The 20402-nt window shown below is 33.9% G+C and overlaps 3 protein-coding genes across 7 annotated transcripts in view; 1 reads left to right on the top strand and 2 right to left on the bottom strand.

The window, feature by feature from the left end:
- Window positions 1-20402, bottom strand: part of LOC134845466 (glycogen debranching enzyme-like) — a 643946-nt gene that overhangs the window by 326099 nt on the left and 297445 nt on the right. The window lies entirely within an intron of this gene.
- The window catches only part of LOC134845467 (serine/threonine-protein phosphatase 2A 65 kDa regulatory subunit A alpha isoform-like), a 525354-nt gene that overhangs the window by 245565 nt on the left and 259387 nt on the right, over window positions 1-20402 (bottom strand). The window lies entirely within an intron of this gene.
- Window positions 1956-7007, top strand: LOC134845711 (phosphatidylserine decarboxylase proenzyme, mitochondrial-like). 3 transcript variants are annotated; one of them, XM_063862762.1, is made up of 7 exons: window positions 1956-3152; window positions 3230-3373; window positions 3504-3665; window positions 3734-3994; window positions 4064-4312; window positions 6316-6580; window positions 6780-7007. In XM_063862762.1, the coding sequence occupies exons 3-7, from the start codon at window positions 3512-3514 to the stop codon at window positions 6922-6924; spliced, it is 1074 nt and encodes a 357-aa protein (XP_063718832.1). In that variant the 5' UTR covers window positions 1956-3152; window positions 3230-3373; window positions 3504-3511; the 3' UTR covers window positions 6925-7007. The 3 variants fall into 3 exon arrangements, with proteins under 3 accessions (XP_063718832.1, XP_063718833.1, XP_063718835.1); XM_063862763.1 differs by having other exon boundaries at window positions 4073-4312; XM_063862765.1 differs by lacking the exons at window positions 1956-3152; window positions 3230-3373 and having other exon boundaries at window positions 3550-3661.

The following is a 20402-nucleotide window of genomic DNA, read 5'->3' on the forward strand; positions in this document are numbered from 1 at the left end:
AAAAGACGTTACCGAGGATGGTTGGCATGGTCTTTCTTGCCTCAAAAGTGCAAGGAGTTCCTCTAGGCATTCAAACCTGAATGCCCTTATAAAGGAGAGTCTATCATCTACTCACATACCGTCTGTTTTAGAACCACGGCACCTCTACAGTACCGATCAGAAGCGACCAGACGCTTTGACGCTCGTTCCATGTGCTGATGGTAAGCAGCTCTTGTGGGATGTAACGGTAGTAGACTCCTTAGCTCCTTGTAGGATTAGTGCCGGGTCTGTTTGTAACCCTGGTACGGCTGCCGCTGAAGCGGAAGAGCGAAAAATTGACAAGTATAAAGATCTTGTAAATGATGGATATCGTTTTCAACCGCTAGCTTTTGAAATTCAGGGCGTGGCCGGCCCCAGCACAGAAGTTTTTTGAGCAAGCTTTGTAAGAACCTAAGCATATGCACTGAGGAACCCAGAGCAGGCAGATTTTTAAAACAGAGAATCTCCCTGGCAATACAGATTGCAAACGCCGCTTGCGTACTCGGAACAATAAATGACAAAATAACTTTCGACGAAATATTTTACTTGTAACACTTGTATATTATATTATCTCGTGTCGAGTTGCGTGTTCTTATTGAAGAAACGTAACCCGTATCGATTTTAATTGAAAAGGACTTAAACGCTTGTCATCTTCTTTTATTATTATCACTTCCATATCTAGAAAATTCCAAGGATTTTGACTGGAATACATGATGAAGGGACTCATGACTGTAACCTCGGTTATTGTGATACTTTTGGTTTTGACCTTCTGATTACCCCTTAAGACAAAAAGAAGAAAAGAAAAAAAAATCTGCCTAGCAAGTTGAACAGACAAAAGAAAATCTGAAGCTCGAGCGGTGTTTTGAAGCAAAGAAAATGCAGTGTCAATGTCTCAAAGAGATCCCGGAAAGCGAATTGGCAAAAAAAATAAAGGAAAAAGTTTACGAGATAGAGAACGGTACCATGAAATTACTGTTAGCAACAGGAAAAGTTGTTTGGCAAAAAAGTCAAACTCGAATCACTGGTTTGTAACCTTTGAATATGAGAGCAGAATAGATCTGCAGCCAGACGAAAAAGTGAAAATTATGTGCAATTCTGTGATGGTGCCATGCAAAATTCTGAGCGCGCGCAGACCATCTGAAATGAACAAACACCGGAATTTAGGCCTTTTCATACCAGAAGAAACGAGAACGCAGCCTCTGCCTGCTGGTAATGCAGACAACTCGAGTGTAAGGGGCATCAAGAGGAGCAGGTTGTCATAATGCATTATGAAGGAGTCTCAGCCATGCGAAGAGATGAAAACGAGGCAATGCCGAATTTGTTATTTTTGGGCTAGAACAGTTCTTCAAAATCTAAAGCTCGTCGAGTAAATCTGCTTCTCGGAAGTCGAGACATGACGTGCTTATCTACGAAAATAAATTTTTTTTTGCATTGAGCCTTGAAAACAAAATTCTGCGAATCAGCGAAACAAAGCTGAAAAATGAGGACACGAAGAACAAGCAAAGACGCGCCATCGACGCTGCGTACCAGAAAGAGTTGAGAAATTCGGAGGAATTCCTCAAACTGAATAAATTGAACTCTCGGATTATCCCGATGTTCTTCGAATGCATCCTGCCTTGCTACCTAAAGTTTTCCATGGAAATCAAAATATAATGTATTTCCCTGCCAAAAAACACCCATAATAGCTGGGAAAATTACTGAGTGTTGCTCTGCTTGGACCTCAGGGTCTAACAGATGAAATGATTGGTGCAAAGAGATCACGAAAGCGGAAAGAGGCCAATCGTGAACTAGTTGAGAATTTTGAAAAGTAATTTCCGAATACTTACAACTAGAAGCCACCCGGAAAGAAACGAGTAATCAGATACAATCGTTACTAGCCGTATTCTTCGGATGGGGAAGGCTGTGAGATTGTCGATAACTTTTCCTGGTGGCGTAAAAACAGCTTTTTCATCAAAGAGCGAGCTATTCTGTTTCTGAAGCTCAGTTTTGTTGGCAAATCGAGGGTTAATTGCCTTAAATAGCGAAGCTTGACCTTAGAGTGAGAGTGTTCTTACGACTCAATCAAATATGCGTCATTTGTAATACGCGTTGTGTCTTCTAAAAGAATCAATTTTCAACTTAAATGCTACAAGAATGATCTGCTTAAAGCTCGGCCCCCCTTAAACGATTAGGTTTCATTTCTCGTCAACATATACTTTGCGCGCGAATGTAACTATTCGTAGTTGTTTTCTTGGTTCTTTTGACTACTCTGAGGAAACGACTTTAGATCGTGTTGCTTTCTAGATGCAATCGACTGGCACGTAAAAACAAACCCACTATTCAACATTTTGGGTTGTCAGTGGTTAAAGAGTGTTTGGGTTGTTTGAAACTTTTATTTGAGGTTGCTAAACAATAAAAGAGAGTGGGCGAAGGTTTGGAAGTAGCTTAGAAACTGCCGTTTCTACTACTTCTGATGACCTTGAACCCCAATTGATTGACTCCAACCATGAAGAAAATTAAAGTCTCAAGAAGTCTTTGGCTTTGAGGGAGTGATATATAACCTATTTTTCTCGTTAATGAATGTGACCGCCTGAATCATTGTTCGAGTTGCTACAAAGTTTTAACTATGGCCGTCTAATTCTTTAATTATTCTTTAATTATCTGAGCAAGGATTACAATGGTTTGACCATTCTGTGATATTTTCAAACAATCAATATTTTTTCGCAAGTGATGTACAGCTCCGCGTCATCTGTGCTCTTTTTTAAAAACTGGCGAGAAGGAATTAAAGGTCGCGAGACTGCAGACTGAAAAATTAGTGTCGCTAGTTTTAGATTCCATGCTTCCGACAATGTTTTACCAATGAACTGCGAATAATGATCCTTTCAGGATGACTAAAAACTAATGAACAAAAAAGAGTCCCAGTTTTTTACTTCAATTAGATTATCTTATTATTCTTTATACGTCAAGGTGTCTTTTGATAAAAAATTAGTGCAATTAGAAGAATCAGTTTTGAGAGACATGTGTATGGATGTGGTGCGTTCCGACGCACATCAGTTCATTAGCTCAGCCGTTCTTGAGGACCAGTATGTACGCTCTAAACTTGAGAAGCGAGAGCATATCTCGGCCTGTGATTTTGTATTCGAGTACTGGTTCAGGTAAATGATTCTTTATAGTCCACACGATGTTCGCTATTCGTATGGCAACCATTTTTTAATATAACTAAATGTTTTAGCGATTGTTTTATTGGGGACAGCCACTCCTTGGTAGCAGGAGCAGATATCAGTCGCAATAATACTCGTAGACATCGACGCTCAGTAACCAAACTTCTACCGTATCAATTGAACATCCTTGTGAAAAGGGACGATAAAATTAATAAGTCAGTATGTGGAGAGAGTGAATATTTTTAATTTAGTTTTTAATGCATTTCAGCTACGAGTTATTTTACTTGGAACATTTTGATTGTTTCATACATTTGTACTTGAAATTGTCATCGATTTTGTTTTCAGACAATTCGATGCCTCGATCGTTACTGAGGAAATCCCTGCTGGCAGTGGCTGCGGCATCCGGCTCATATGGAACTGTTTGCTATTTGGTTCCTGAAAAGTTCGACAGTCAACTACTTTATGTCTACCGAAAACTTCCACTGAAGGTCGTTTCCTATTCTGTAGGTATGGTTTAATAGTTTTTCACCAATCCCTTTGATGCAGACAGTTTTAGTGAGGGAGACACAATTTAGGTCGAATGATGTCAGTTGACATCCCTCCAAGGTGGAGAACTCCAATTGTAGGATCTTTCTCTCGGCTTATTGCTGCAGACGAGTCAGAATTGAAGGAATGTGACCTGGAAAAGTATTCAACATTAAACCAGTTTTTCTCGAGAGAATTGAAACCAGGCGCCAGGATCTTCCAAAAAAGCTCTCATGACAGTCAAGTTTGGTGTCCCAGTGATGGAGAAATTATTCAGTTCAGACCAGTTGGCTCTTCTATGGGATATACAGGTATATTCGCAGATCTTAGAATTGTTAGCAAGTGGTAAAAAGGCTTGAAATATCAGTTATTGGAAATAGATGGTTTAGGGGCTACCAAAACCGAAGATTTTATGACAGTCAAGGATTGCTCATTCTCCCTATCTGAGTTTTTGGGTCCTCCTTTGACAGTAAAAGAGAACTCAACATCGGTGTCATCAATACAGAATAGACTGTGTCAGAACGATAGAAATTGTTTATATGCTTGCGCAATTTATCTCAGCCCTTCAGATTGTCACAGATTTTACTCGCCTGTTGATTGGAAAGTCAATTTTGTTCGCCATTTTAGCGGTAAGGCACTTTTTGTTCCAACCATTTGCAAAATGCCGAGGAACTCTATTTGGTTGTTTTAGTTTTTTTTGTTTTTCACGCAAAATCAGGTACCATAAGTAATCATCGGAATGGGTCGAGTTATATATCATATTAAAGTTTAGCCGTGATTTGAACGACATTGAAATATTTTGAAAATTTTTTCTTGATGTCGAGAAAAAGCCGGCTTGAAGTTTTTGATTTGCGGGCTAATTTAGAGCTAATCAAATCAGCGTGAAGGCTTACAGTCGCTTGTTTAAGCCTTGAAAACATAATTTTACTCCAGCAAAGTTAGTTTTTTGCTCCATTTTTGGAATCAAAAATTCAAAAAAATTGCAAAATTCGGAATATTTTTTTAATGATTTTTTTCGTGTTTGTTTTAGTCTTTTTCATTAATGCTGTTTTCCAATTAGCCAATTTAACTGTGATTGTTGATTATGCCGAAGTTCGATTTTTGTTCAGATCTTTTTCTCACACCACAGAAAAAAAGTTGAAAAAAAAACAAGTTTTTTTTAAGACTATGGTCGTAACATTCTGTGCTATTTGCAAAGTGAGCGGCTATCCTTGTTTTCAATTTATGTATTTATTGTTCTAAGCAATTCTTGAAATGGGAAGGAACTACGGCGTAGGTTTTCGGGTGCTTTTTTCCGAGCGATTTTGGCAAGCTCAAAGAAAGCTTGCTGTGAGTCTTGCGTGGATGTGCAACCATGTTGTAGACCGTTGAGCCGTGATTCAGACCCCAACAACAACAACTTCAAATAGTTGTCTTAGTTTCGAGAAAAGTTGTATGATTTTTTTGCGTTCTTCAGACTAAGTGAAATAGTTACGAGCGAAATAAAGAGAGATTGAACTACCAATTTAAATCTGCTCCGCTTGTCTTTTGCGATTAGCTAGTTGATTAAATAGGCACAGGGGCGGATCTAAATCGAAAAGTTTGTCGACTTTTTTCTTTTTTTTTTACGACTAAATTCATTTTATGAGCTCTCTCAAATCACTATACAGACCATATTTAGGCATTTATTGGAATATTTTGACCAACAAATCGCGTTTTTTCGGCGCGTGCTCCCCCATCCTCAAAATTAGAATGTTTTGCCGCCCTAGGCGCCGTTAGAAAAACTTTAGGGTCAGTCAGTCAAAAATGGATATCTCAAAGCAGTACAGAGTGGGGACCCTTTCGATCGGCAGGGGGTCGAATCCCTGAGGGCTGGGGGCGCCCTCCTAAATTCGCTGCTGCTCAAAATAGTACAAAGGGGGATCCTTGGGTCGGCAGGGGGTTGAATCGCTGAGAGGAAGGGGGCGTTCCCCCCTAAATCCGCTCGTGAATCGGCATATAGACTTTTTCCGGATACAGACAATCACTTGAATCATTCTGAGGCGGCAGTTTAAATAGCCGTTCTAATCATTTTGTTTCATTGTTGAACGGAAACCAACGCTTGATGTTCAACTTTCTAGTTTTCGCTTGTTTTTTCCTATTATTTTCGCTTTGAGGTTTTATGGCACAAATGATTTCGGCCGATGTTAATTCTGTATTGCTGCCTCAATAATCTTTGACCTCATTTGTGCTCTGATGGAGATCGTTTAGCTCAAAATTGCCTTGGCTCACCATGGTAGTCTGCCCAAGTTATGTCTGCTTTGTTACCGCTTGATAAATTTGTTTTTCTACACTTACTAAGCTTTGGCTATTGTGTTTCGGTGTTTTTCGTTTTTTGTCTATTCAGTGGCCTTCGTACTTTTTTGACCAGCTGCCGTGCTTTTTGTGATATATCGCAAGTAACTGGAAGCTCCAAGTTACCCCCGTCTATTAATTTAGCTTTTATTTCCTCTCATTTGGCAGATTTTTACGTAATTCAATGGCCCTTTTTAAACAAAAAAGAAGAGTTTTTTTTCATTATTCATTAATCGTTGAAGTAGGAACATTCTCTGCTACTTTTAGAGCAACTAGCTATCCTTATGATAATAAAATTGTATCGGAAACTTTAATGTAGGTTCGCTTCTATCTGTCAGGCCGTCCATTTTGAAGTTCTTCAGCCGAACACTATCTGGTGGTAAGAGTGATGACAACATAAGTGCAGTGCTGAGTATACAAGAACGGTGTGTTATGGTTGGCGAGTGGAAGCACGGCTTTTTCGCTTTCACCGCTGTTGGTGCTTCAAATGTAGGATCGATTGACTTGAATCACTTTCCTCAAATTCGAACCAACATTAGACCCAAAAATGACAAGTTATACGAAGACCACATGCCAAAAAACGAGTGAGTTTGTTCTATAGTTCAATCTAAGTTTTTCTTCATTGCGATCATTTCTTCTGGTTAATAAAACAGATTTTCTGGTATAATTTTAAGTAATAAAATCAACCGAAATTGAAAATCGTTTTGTCATTGATGATTTCAGCACCAAATACTGATTAGGTTCTTTCTATTTGCAATCAAATAAGATTCTGATTTGTTTCAGTTCAGTTGACTTGAAACTGAATATGGGCGATGAAGTTGGCAAGTTCAATCTGGGCTCTACCATTGTTCTTGTTTTTGAGGCGCCAAGAGGTTTGAAGTTGCGAGAAGTGTCTCAATGTAAAATTGGGCAACATATGATTGTTTAACAACTATGTAAAGAATAAATAACGAAGATTTTATATTTCTTTTATGTATTTTTAAAAACTCATTTCTTAATTAACTGACCTAAACTGCGGTTTTGTTTATTTGATAACATTTCAGTAAGGCTCATGAGTGAAACGCGCCAAGATGCGGAAGATGAGTAACGTACCTGAAGGGAGAGGCACCACCCCTGTCAGTTCTAATTCCTAAAGTTTTCCCAAAGGGTCCCCTGTGGCTGGCACTATTTCACGATATTTTTCTTGTTGATTGAACTCATGCTTTTTAACCTTCGCGATAAGCAAGCAAGAGCGTTACAAACGGGTACTTGACCTGTTCCTTGAAAGAATTCGCAAGGGTTTAATTTTCAATTGCTTAATAAGTAATTCAAATTCAGCGGATAATGCTGAGCATTTGACGCATAGGAAAAATCACTGCTGGAGACAAAACGTGGATTTATCACAGAACGGACTTTTTGAAGGTTCAGCTTTGTTCAATTTTCCTTTGAATATCTTTCGTAAAAAATTTAACGCTGCAGGTGCTTTAAATTCAATGTTTTTTGGGTCTTTACACATGTTTTGTTTGACAAAAGACGAGTTTTTGTAAGTTTTTGATACATCTACAAAATCATATTCACTCATTTTTGCATCGCACGTGGTGCAAAACTCTGCTTGCTTCTGTGTTTTAAGATGCCTTAGGCGTCCATATCTTCTGAATTTTGCGAATGTTGATGTTTTTCAATAATTGAGTTTTCACTCATATAGGCCGTTCTGTCTTTTCCGGAAAAGGCAAAAAATTGCTCACGTTTATTTTTGTTTGACATGTGATTCTTGAAATTCAATTGCCACGCTGGGAAATCGAATCAGTTATTTCAACGGAAAAAGCTAGATTTTGTATTAAATCCGATTTTAGTTTTAATAATTTCTAGCAAAAAACGTTTTTCAACATGCTTTAGCTTTATCCAACAAGTGTGAAACAGAAAAAAAATTTTAATTCGAAGATATCTATGGTCTTTTTTTCATTTGAAAATCAGAAAACGAAAAAATCTTATTTTCTGCTTCCTGAAGTTCAACAAGTTGTCTCAAACCTCTTGTTTAAACTGCGATCTGTGAGGCTACTTCTTTCAACCCTAGTCGCAATTATTGTTGTTACTTTTGGTGGCTTGTTTAATTGGCTATTTAATAGCATATGCGTTGAGATTTGAATTTTGATTAGTTAACGCAGTTGATGCATTTTTGAACTCATCAAAGGAGGCTATTCGTTTCATACCAGTGTAATAAATAAAACTCACTATGTGTAAGCAAATTAATTTTTGCATGTTTATACATTGCAATGCATAGAAATGTTTTTCTTTTTTCCAGACTATGCAAGCTAGGTCCACTGAATGCCCTTATGTAAGGCTGTAACTATGATGCAAGCATAGGATGGGAGGAGGCCAGAGCAGTGGAGTGTTCAGGTTGGATGCATCCATCATACATTATTTAACGGGCGTTTTTCGTTTCGGCGTTAATTTCAATGAGTTTGAGTTTAGCAATCCTTTGGGGAGATGCTGTCAGGATTGTCCCAGTAGTAGTAAAATTGGCCTCTAAATATGAAAACCTAAATTTTTAAGGTTTTCGAGAAACGACATTATTTTATGATTTTTTCAAAAAAATGGATATTAAAAACTTCAAAAAAGAGTTTCAAGTCTGGCTCCAAACATGACCGCTCAAAACCTTAGTTTCCGAGACATGCTTGAATTCGAAACATGAAAAATTTTCAAGTTAGATTTACAAAAAATTCAATTTTGAAATTCTAATTTGCATAGTGGGGTGTTGTCGAGGTAATCTAACGTTGGTTTATATCGTTTATATCAGGCTTTCAAATATGACTTCTAAACCACTTTCAAATTTCGAATTTCGTGTTTTTAGGAAGTTTGAAGACTTCATAAAGCTTACATTAAAAAAAACACTTTTCGAAATTTGAAATTATCCACCCTTTGTTGGTTGATATCAAGGTTTTTTTCAGCATTTGAAAAAATGGCCCACACAAGTATGATGGCTCAAACTTTTCTAGTTCCCGAGACTTGGCTTTTTGTTAAATGTTTTTTAAATAAATTTTGATGTAAAAACTAGTTCTCAAATTTTGAAAATCTCGACCCGATCATATGGCGGTGATCTTATGTTGGCCATCCACTCAACGAACGAGCCATTCATCTATCCTGTCATCCAAACAGCTATAAATCGCGCCATCCATCAACCAACCAGTCCTCCATCCATCTAGCCACCCATCCATTCAGCCTTCCATTCATCTCTCTATTCATACATTCACTCACCCTTTCATTTATCCCTTCCTTTAACAAGTTATCCTTCCATTCATTAAGCCATCCAACCAACCAATCATCGATCTAACCAGTTATCCCTCCAGCCAGACAACTGAGCAGTCATCCATCAGTTCAGTCAGCACTTAAGTCATCCATTATTTCAACCATCCAGCCATTTATCCATTCACTCGTTCATCTATACAAGCATCCCTTGATCTCTACACCCGTCTCTCATATATCCATGTACCCATGCCTCCTCCCAACCGGGTATTCATCGAGCCACTGTCCATCTAGGCATTGACTGATCCGTTCAACCACCCATTCATCTATCTAGCCATTCAACCAGCCAATCATACATCAGTGAAGCCATCAAGTCATCTAGCCATTCATCGATCAAGACATTTGGCCATCCAGTCAACCTATCGATATAGCCCTTGATCCAATTTGTCATTTATCCATTCATCCAACGATGTAAGTAGTAGATGTTGGAGCTGAAGTGGGGGGGGGGGGGGGGGGGGGGGTGCATGGCGGACCCCATGTATTAAGATACGTTATAGATTTCCGGTCCGCCATGCTATGTATTAAGATTGGGTATAGAGTGTACAATGTATTAAGATAGGGAATACCGATGGTAAGGTTTCAGTGTGATGGTAAGATAAAGAAAAACGAAATTTTTTTGGTTTTTGTCTAATTTTTTCGCAAAAATCTCGGCGCGCGTTACCTAATTGGGTACAGTTAATTGTTAATTACGTGTAGAATAAAGGTTATGTATTTAGTTTTTTTGGTGCATGGTAAGTCAGTGGTAAGAGATTTTGTGCAAAAACTTGGAATTTTTATGAAAAAATTTTCAAAAAAAACTTCAAAACACGATAAGGTTAGCTATTATTTGACCTAAATTATTAAATAATCTTACTTTCTATCTAATTGAAACAATGCTGAAACCTACTAAAACTTCGAAAAAATTCAAATTTTTTTGAGAAAAAATTGCAAAAATTTCAAGTATTTGGAAAAAATTGCAGAAATCTCATAATTTTGGCTAATGTATTGTTGCTTTTGATCTAATTATAAACATACTTTTACGTATTGATTTTAAAAATAAGCTAAGACTGTATGTTAATTGGCATTATGTTGAGACAATGATACAAACTTTTTCAACAATTTTTTCTCAAAATATTGAAATACGATGAAGTTTACCTTAATTTGAGCTAAATATTTGGTTATACAATGCTCTAAACAGTGAAAAGAAGGTTCATAGTAGCAGAATCATTATTGAAACTTCCGGAAAACAGTGAAATTAGTCGTAATATTCGAGAAGGTAAAATAAAATTAATCAAATTTACATGAAATTTTCCATTTCGAACCTTTTAATTTGGTTTTTAACTGTTTTTTTTGTCCAGTTCAGGGATTATTTTAGGAATCTAAATTCAAATGAACATTAAGGGTAATATCCTATGAAATTTTTAAATCAAACTCCATTTTTTTCTCATTGAATTACCCAAATTTGTACAAAAATTACAACTTGTGAGAAATTTTTCATGTTAAAAATTAGAAATGTCTGATTATTGATAAAAAAAATGAACAGTTTATTGCTAAATTTGTTTAAAATGGGATAAATGTTTCTTAAAAATTTATTCGATATTGGCTCAAATTCAACAAAAACTTCTTCATAACTGATGATTATCTCTCTGTTGCTTCTGCAACATAACTTTCAAGATTTTCCGTAGAGTTTTTCCATGTTTTAAAGTTATTCTTGCTTTCTGTTTAAAACATGTTTTCACTATTGAACACACTTTACTAGAAAATTTAGTCAAAACTGGAGAATTTAGGAGGGAAATAGTATCAATTGAACGAACAATTTGCTAGCAGAGATGAAATTAGAACTGATACCGTATGATTTTTACAATAAAAAATGTTAATATCTTCCTCGAGGTTCCCCTGTTCAGTTGCTATTGTAAACTATTTAAGCAAAAATACACATTTTGGAATCATTAACTATCACTTTTCTTGCAAAATAGTTATTAACTCGCTTTTTTTCTTAATTTATGACGGAAATTTTCTCAAAAATATCCAAGTGAGAAAGAATTGGTGCTAGTTAAAGCATTCAAAAATATATGCAAACATTGAGAATATGAAGGTGTATTTTTACGATCTAAGAACAAATTAGGAGCAGCTCTATTAGTTATAATCTGAAAATCTCCGGAAATACGCAAGAGAACCTAGTTCCTAACATCTACAATATAAAAACTTCTGAAAGAGCGAGTCTAAAAAAATTGATTTAGCAAAGCAAAGCAAGGTGCAAACTGGAACAATTGTGTAATTTTCCAATTTTTATTTAGAAAAAAACTCTATGTAGTAAAAATGTAGTAATGTATTGTATATAGTGATGTGTATTCTATGTAGTATTGTGTAGCAAGGAAAAGTAGATCTTCAAAGCAAGTTTTCGATTTATGCTTTATGTATCTTCTTCCAAAAGATGTCGAATTGGGTTTGCTTTTCAAAAATTATCTTCAAAACATTTGATCTTTCATATAAAGTACCAAATATATCAAATGATAACAGTTTTTTCTAATGAATTACGGATAAATATAAGACTTTGAGAATTTTTATGTCGGATTTTTTCTCAAGATATACTTTATAAGCTAAATTTTAGTAAAAGTATCTCAAATCTCTTAAGGATCAAATTGAGTTTCTATCTCATTTTAGCATTTTCTCAATTTCTGCTTCATCTACTATCTACCAAATGAATCCAATTTGAGCAAATTTTTACTTGAAAATTGAGTTTTAGATGGAAAAATGTATCGTTTCAACGAACGATCAATAATCCGAAGCTGAATTAATACCATAAACCCTTTACTAAAAAGCTTTAAAGGATTTTCTCAAGCTCATAACTGTATAGTGCTGTTTTAAATCTGAATTTCTATTTTAGACTAAATTTTTAGTTGGAATGATGTATATCATTATCTTGAAACTTTCAAAGTTTAGCAAAATATACATTTTTTCCAGGTCATTTATCAATTTCTTTTCTGAAATCATCAAAAAATCAATAGAAAAACATAATTCTTAATAAGTCAAACCACATTATCTGCTTAAAAAGCTCTGCTCTATGAACACTTTTACAAGCACTAAACAAGGAAAACTTTAAAATAGCAACTACAAAAAACCTTTCAATTAGTTGATGTTTTCCAAATATCCAAGTTTTACAATTTTTAGGCGAATACTTAAATACTCATTAGCATTTGTTATGCACTTTACTACAAATTTATCACAACAAATCTCCGCAAGCTTGCAACCAAGGGAGTTTTTACTGTTGATTAAAAATTTTCGGATCGAGTTCCATGGAAAGCTTCACGACGATTTGAACTCGATTTTTGCTGTCTTTAACATCAATCAAAACCTTTGAATAAAAAAATAAATGACAGTTCAAGTAATGTAATGAAAACACTGTATAATTACTGACTAGATTTGTTACAATTGCTGAGACTTTTCAGATTCAGTAAAAACTAATAATCATAGTAATTTCTAAGTTTTTAAAAAAAAAACTTAAAAATTTTACCTTTTCCTGAAGTGTGTTTGGAGTTTGCTGAGCACATAATTTAATATTATGCTGAGAATGCTTCTTCTTGAAATGATTAGCGAGTTCCTCGCTGCTATAAGTATAAAAATTACAGTTAGAACACTTCAAAACACCACATGTACTACGATGTCTTGATGCATCTTTGTGAGTGTAATCCCTGCCACATTCAAGACATGCAACTCTTTCGTTTCTATTGTGTGAAGGCATCTCAATAGTAATGAAAAATTAAATGGGAGATTTAAAATGTACCAAATTTTTAGATAAGGTGAGTTGAATAGCCTCAAAAAATGAATAAAAGTAAATAATAACAGCAAACTTATTAACCAATTGTTTTTAACGAGAAAGAAAATCAGAATGGATATGCTATTTAGCCTAGCTGAAATAAAAATCATCCAATCTAACCATGGAATTTTTAAAAGTATCAACCAATCAGAATCGAGCATTAATTACAAGGAAACTTTTATCTTTTCTGATATCAACCAATCAGAATTGAGCTTCAATAGTCATGTGATTTTCGACAAATTCAATGTCCACCAAACAGAATTGAGCTTCAAAAGTCATGTAATTTTCAGCAAATTCAATGTCAACCTATCAGAATTGAGCTTCAAAAGTCATGAAATTTTCAAGAAATTTAAAGTCAACCAATCAGAGTTGAGCTCTTCTTCTCATGAATTTTTCAACAATTTCTTTAACTTTTGTAGATTTTGAGGATACTTTCACAGACATTATTTGTGTTAATAACCAATCAGAATGAAGTAATCACAGATTTTAAACACTTTGTAGATCAGAACCAGACTATGTTTATGAAATTTCTTAATCAATAAATTTTATTGAATTTTTCCAACATAACTAAGATTTGAAGTTTGATACCCTAGTGGGATAAATGAGATTTCTTGTCTAGTTTATATTGTTTTTTGATATTCAATTCAAATTTTGAAATTTCGATTAAAATTTTTCCGATTTGTTCTATTTCTAACCAGTGAAAAAAGAAATTACCAAAATATACCTTTTTATCTTTTTCTTTTTGGTATATTGTAGTATAAACAACCGGAAGTCTATTAAATTTGGATAAACGATCAAAAGATATTCTGACAAATCTGGATTTTGTATTTGTATCAAATTCAAAACAGTAATCGAATTGATGTTCCTTGTCTCCAATTTCTGTTTCATAGGCTCTTCCATTGTTTTGTTTTTTACTGATCGTCCACCCAATCTGAGTTAACTCTTCTAAATAAAAACATTGTTGATAAATCTGACAGTACTCTTCTTTTTTGTAATCTCCTCTCCATCTTTTTAACAAAACTATTGAACTTTCTGTGTTTCTATACAAATTAAAACTTATACAATCTCCATCAACTTCATCTGTCCACCACTCTTGTAGTTTTTTTGTAGTAGTTCAATTTTAAAATCTGATAAATGTTCAATTCAGACATTTAAAACGCTTTTGATGGAAACATTTTTCTTACTGAAATATATGAAGAAACTTAAAAAACTCGAATTGTTTTTATCATTTTTAAAGTATTTTGAAATAACAGTCACCGTAAATATTTTTTAATTGTTTAGAGTCTAATTAGTTTCAAGGAAATTCATGTAGTCAATAAAAACCTCAAACTAAGGCAGAAAAAAATTGAAAACAACCAATAAAATTCAAAAAATCTTAAAAACTAATGATAATGTTTTCAACTAAATATACATTCTTGTTTGTAATTTTCTTAAATTGAAGCAAAATTTAGCTAAACTTTGATAAAAACAGTTATTAAATAAATTTATCTGTAATTTCATAAATAAATACTGGAAAGTGTTTTATGTCAATTTCGATAAAATTGTATGTTTTGTCTGACTTTTCCTCAGATATTATAGCTTTAAATATACACTTTAGTGAGAAAAAATAGTTTTGAACCAATAATATCTCAATTACCAAACATGCAAAACATCACAAAGCTTTACTGAGGTTTACAATTATCAACAAACATAAAGTCTCCTAATATTTGGGACAGTTCTTTGAATTCATTCAAAGTATAGTTGACATATGCAACTTGCTTCAAGTCTTCATTATCCTTTGCAGCGAAGAGTCGAATCTGAATGTAGGGTGGCTTGCTCACGTTGTACTTCTTGATTGTGACACACACCCTCCTCATGTTGTACGTTGCTATTTCATATACTCTATTACAGATGTCGAGCTCCTGATCCATAGTTGATTCTCTGCCAGATTTGGCTTCATATATAGGTACGAGTCCAAGATTTTCAGCATCGTGAATAATAGTATTCCGTATTGCGGATATTGCTTCGCCTTCTTTTTCACTAAGATAGACTTGTTGAGACTTTTCAAATTGTCCCAAATCATTTATTTTTAATAGTTGAAAGCACGGTTCCAAGCATATTTTTCCCTTGTAGGATTTTTGAAACCAAACAAATCTCCCAATTTTTTTTTGATTTTTTGAAAATTCAATATAGTTGGAACTATCAACTTTTCTCGAGTACATTTTGAAGAACAAACTGATCAGATGAGGAGAAATGAGAGAAATGACTTTGAGTTTAAATGAAAATGGAAGTAAGCAGTATGAGTCATCGCCGTTTCCATATATGGAAGTAGTACCAAATATGCAAGGATTTCCCTATATGGAAGCTGCGTAGGCGTTAATACTACTATATAACTCCACCATTTTCTGCAAAAATCATTTTTCCCAATGGCAGCTGCTATGTGTCAAGCTCTTCCCAGCTTTTATTCAGATTATAATAGTAAATCATTGTTTATTTCTGTTTCCAACGATTTTTACGAAAAATACATAGTAACCCAAGATTATTGCGTCTCTACTCACGATTCTTTCTGTTTCTTGGGAAATTGCAAATTTCATATAATTTTAATTGGAACTTCCCTTAGCCAAATTCTTCAGAGATTAGATATATATCAATACATATATCAAGAAATTGATTGTCTTTACACTTTGTACAAGCATAGATTCTTTTCAAGTATTGTCACATCAAGTGGGGAAGTCTTCAATCAGCTTAGTTGTGGAGTGCAGCATAATTTACGATGGAAAGGAGCAGAAAAAACACCAAGCGTATCAAGGAAACGACTTGTTCGCAAAAAGTTCAAAAAACATTATCTAAGTTCTTATCAAAAACTTGCATCTACGCAAACTCTTGGCTCAGCATTTTTAGACAGAATTCGTAAAGTACAAAACTCAAAATATGAACATGATTTGTTAAAAATAATTGACTGTTTTATTGATGGTTATGGATTTGTAAATAGTGATCATGTCAATTTTTCAATAAAAAAACTTCTGATATTCCATCTATTTTCTCTCATATGTTTACAAAGTTACCATTAATTACCGAAACAAAAATCACCGTTGTCAAAAACATTTGCAAAAAAAATTTCAATCATGTAAGAAAGATGTAATATTTCTTTTGATTTTCAAAAAGTTGCAAAAAATCATTTCAATTTTTTTAAACAAATTGTATTAAGTGTTTGAATTTTTTTTGACATCATGCGAAAAATGTTTCAACTTTTTTGAGAAGATGCGAAAAGTGTTTTACTTTTTTTAACAAGATGTGAAAACTGTTTCACTTTTTCACTACAAATGCGAAAAGTGTTTTACTTTTTTCGACAAAATGAGAAAAGTGTTTTACTTTTTTTTTCGACAAAATGCGAAAAGTGTTTCAATTTTTTCTACAAAAAGCTAAAAGTGTGTACAAGATGCAATATCGATTAGGTAACTTTTTACTTGCGTACAGTTTTTCTAGTGTTTTTCCGAATTTTTGTGCAAAAATTAATCAAACTTTTTAACATGTGTGCGAGTTCGGAGCACTTAACTAAGTTCTAATTGTTTTTCAATGGTTTACCTTGAATCTCTCATCTATTCTCATAATTAAAATGAAAATGAAGAAATTAATTACAGAAAACGAAGTCAAAACCAAACAACCTTTATTTACAAAAACATTTAATCAAAGTACTGTCGAGCAGCAGAAGAGTTCTGGAGGTTCTCTATAGAACGCAGAGCTGGACGAGGTTCCATTGCTGGTGGTTGTTGTGGAACTGGAGGTGTCATTGTTTCTGAGAAACCCTCATCTTCATCTATTGTGATGGGGTTTTCGACTGATCCTTCCTCCCAAGGAAAGAGGAAGTCGTCGACTGGTTGAGCCACAAATCTTGAGTACATAAGGTTGCTGTTTTGCACTGAGAAGATCATTTTGAGCAATAAGATGGCCAAAAGAGCAAAAACAAAAAAGAACTGAGAGGAGGGGGAACCATACAAAAAATAAGTTGAAATTAGGATATTTAGAGCTGAGAGAGGAGGTAGTGGACGATAGTTAAGTTGAAAATAAAATGATTTTTAGTTAAGAGTGAGGGGTATCTTCAACTGGAGTGTGTAGGTTCAACCTATCAAAATGGATTTTCCTTATTTGGATTGTAGCTGTGTCCAATCACATTTCAGTTTCTTTTTATGGTTTTATTATAGAAAACTCGGGTCCAATCGGAAACGAAGTTACACATTGTCGTTTCCAATCACAAAAATGTTCATTTTTGTTCAAGTTGTCGTATCCAATCAGAGGAACCTTTTAAGGTTTTAAGTCTTCCAAATAAGTAAAAATGTACACAAAAGCAATCGCAAAAATAAAATACCAAAAGTTGTTTGCTGTAAAAATAAGAAATATTGCCGATATAAGTAACAAAAGAAGGAAAATTAATAAAAGTAGCATCTCTGCAATTTTTTCATTTCTGATCAGGAACTTGCGTCCACTCAGACTCTTGGATCAGTTTTTTTGGAAAGGATTCGAAAAGTTCAAAACTCAAAGTATAAGACTGACTTGTTGAAAATTGTTGATTGTTTTATTGATGGTTTTGGTACCGTAAATAGTGAGCGTATCAATTTTTCTATTAATAAATGAATACTTGTTAATAAAAATTTTGTCAAAATTGTTTTTATTTAAATCAAGAGTTTTTTTCGCAAGATGCAAATTTTGTTTTGATTTTTTCAACACGTTCGCAAAAATTTAATTAAAATTTTTTACAAGATGCAAAAATTGTTTTGGTTTTTTCAACAAGTGTGCAAAAATTTTCAACAAAATTTTGTGTTAGATGCAAGTTTTTTCGTGATTTTTTTGAAAACAAATGCAAAAATCTAACTTATTTTTTCTTATTCATTTGCAAAAATTGCAAAATTTTATTGTAAAAAACTTGTTAAATTAATGCTGAAAATTTTTCATAATTGCTGACTTTGAGTACTATTCCCTATCTTAATACATTGTTTTTCCAATATTTTTGATCAATCTACATGCAAAAAAGAGATTTTTTTTATGATCAAAATTAAAACAAAGATTTTCATTTTAATTAATTATTAACAGTGCAAGAAAATCCTCTTTCAGTTTTCTTTAAAATGCGAAAATATTTAATGAAATTTTTCTTAATTTGCGAGATTTTCTTTGATTTTTTTAACAAGTGTGCAAAAAAAATTATGAAAAGTTTTGCATGGTGCAAAAATTAATGTAAAGTTTTTAACATGCTTGCAAAAATTGGTTTAATTTTTTTGCCATCTTTCTAACAAAATTCTATAAAAGTATTTACCAGATGCATAATTAGTTTCATTTTTAAAAAAATTTTACCATTGAAATTTCTTAATAAACTTTTCTATGATCTCTTTGTTCCTATCTCTTGAAAATGAATTTACTAGATGTAAAACAATTAAATTACAAAGCACAAGATAGTAACCAATTTATTTACAAATCAAAGAGCTGTCGAGCAGCTGAGTTCTCAAAATTTTGCAAGTTCTCAATGGACCGCAAAGCTTTTCTTGCCTCCATCACTGGTGGTTCGCTGACTGGAGTTCTTGGCTCAGAGAACCCCTCATCCTCTTCGATGGTAATTGGGTTGTCCACAGATCCCTCTTCCCAAGGAAAGAGGAAATCGTCGAATGGTTGGGTTACATATCTAGAGTCAGGAATTTCGGGGTACTTCATTCCCACATGCTCGGCCACTTCCTCCATCATTTGCATTTCTCCATGTTGATTTTCTGTAGGAGGTACTTGCGTTATATGATGTTCGTTAAAATCCCTTCGCATCACTTCCACCATATGCCAGACTTGGATTGGGATGTCCATTCGTGCCAGAAAAACTCCACAAACTGTTTCTCGCACTTGGATTTGTACTAAATCAGCCGAAAATTCCACCGAGAACATAAGGTTGTTGTTTTGTACTGAGAAGATCATTTTGAGCAATACGTTGAGTAAATGATTAAAAATAAGATTTACAGTTGAGAGGGAGAAAGTTGCCGGTAGTTATGTTGAAATTTTTGTATTTAGAGCTGAGAGAGGAGGTAGTTGACGGTAGTTAAGTTGAAAATAAAATGATTTTTAGTTAAGAGAGAGGGGTACCTTCAACTGGAACGTGTGGGCTTAATCAATCAGAATGAATTTTCCTTATTTGGATTGTAGTCGTGTCCAACCAGATTTTAGTTTCTTTTTATTGAATTCTTATAGAAAACTCGTGTCCAATTGGAAACAAAGCTCCATTTTACACATTGTCGTTTCCAATCACAAAAATGTCCATTTTTGTTCAAGTTGTTGTATCCAATCAGAGGAACCTTTCAAGGAATTAAGTCTTCCAAATAAGTAAAAATATACACAAAAGCAATCGCAAAAATAAATGACCAAAAGTTGTTTGCTGTAAAAATAAGAAATATTGCCGATATAAGTAACAAAAGAAGAAAAATTAATAAAAGTAGCATCTCTGCTAGTCTTCTCATCAAGTTAACTGAATTTTTTGTATATAATCGATGAGAAATTGCTGATTTTTGAGCAGATATTCAAGTTCTTTAATTTTGATGTAGATTTGAGATGATAACTCAAAGTTGATGAATTTTTCAAAGCAAATCTCTGGAAATCTGATACCAAACCTGATCATGCAAGATTTTGAACTTTGAAAGTCCTTAAAAAAATGGAGGAATAAAGAACTTTGCTGGGGAGCTTTAACAAATTGGGGAGTTGGATATGGAATAAAAAGAGTCTTTGAAATATTATCGTACGATTTTTTTATCAACTTCAAATTTTCTAAAATAAATAAAATTTCTTTTCTTGTCAAGTGTAACTCAGCTGTAAGTTTATAGCTTTGATACGCAATATGTGAATCAAAAGTAAACTTTTCGATTGAGTAAGTTTCTCTAAAGAGACCTTTACTTAGTCGGAGAACTCTATTTTGGACAACATAAACGTCCAAAAAATTGTGAAAAAAGTAAGAATCTACATCTATTTCATCAATAAGGAAATCACACGGAATATTTTCTTTTTTCTTGTAGAGTAATTCGAGGAAGTTCAAATGCTTTTTGATTGACATTCTTCAAAAATGAATATTTTGGATCCAAAGTTATGACTAGAAACTGCTTAGTTCTGATTGGTTGAAAATTTTTCTGGAAAATTCTAGAACTTTCAAAGGAATGACGTCATTACCATAATAGGAAAATTGCGTGGATGTTGACGTCATTTCTAGGAGATTACTGTTTTGAATTTGATACAAATACAAAATCCAGATTTGTCAGAATATCTTTTGATCGTTTATCCAAATTTAATAGACTTCCGGTTGTTTATACTACAATATACCAAAAAGAAAAAGA

Source organism: Symsagittifera roscoffensis, chromosome 5 (genome assembly GCF_963678635.1).
Source record: "Symsagittifera roscoffensis chromosome 5, txSymRosc1.1, whole genome shotgun sequence".
Classification (NCBI taxonomy): Eukaryota; Metazoa; Xenacoelomorpha; order Acoela; family Convolutidae; genus Symsagittifera; species Symsagittifera roscoffensis.

Bases quoted from the DNA above. Each gene is read 5' to 3' on its own strand.
- LOC134845711 (XM_063862762.1), top strand. From the start codon at position 3,512: ATGCCTCGATCGTTACTGAGGAAATCCCTGCTGGCAGTGGCTGCGGCA. The intron at 3,995-4,063 runs GTATATTCGCAG...TATTGGAAATAG, and splicing joins CTCTTCTATGGGATATACAG to ATGGTTTAGGGGCTACCAAA. The intron at 6,581-6,779 runs GTGAGTTTGTTC...GATTTGTTTCAG, and splicing joins GACCACATGCCAAAAAACGA to TTCAGTTGACTTGAAACTGA.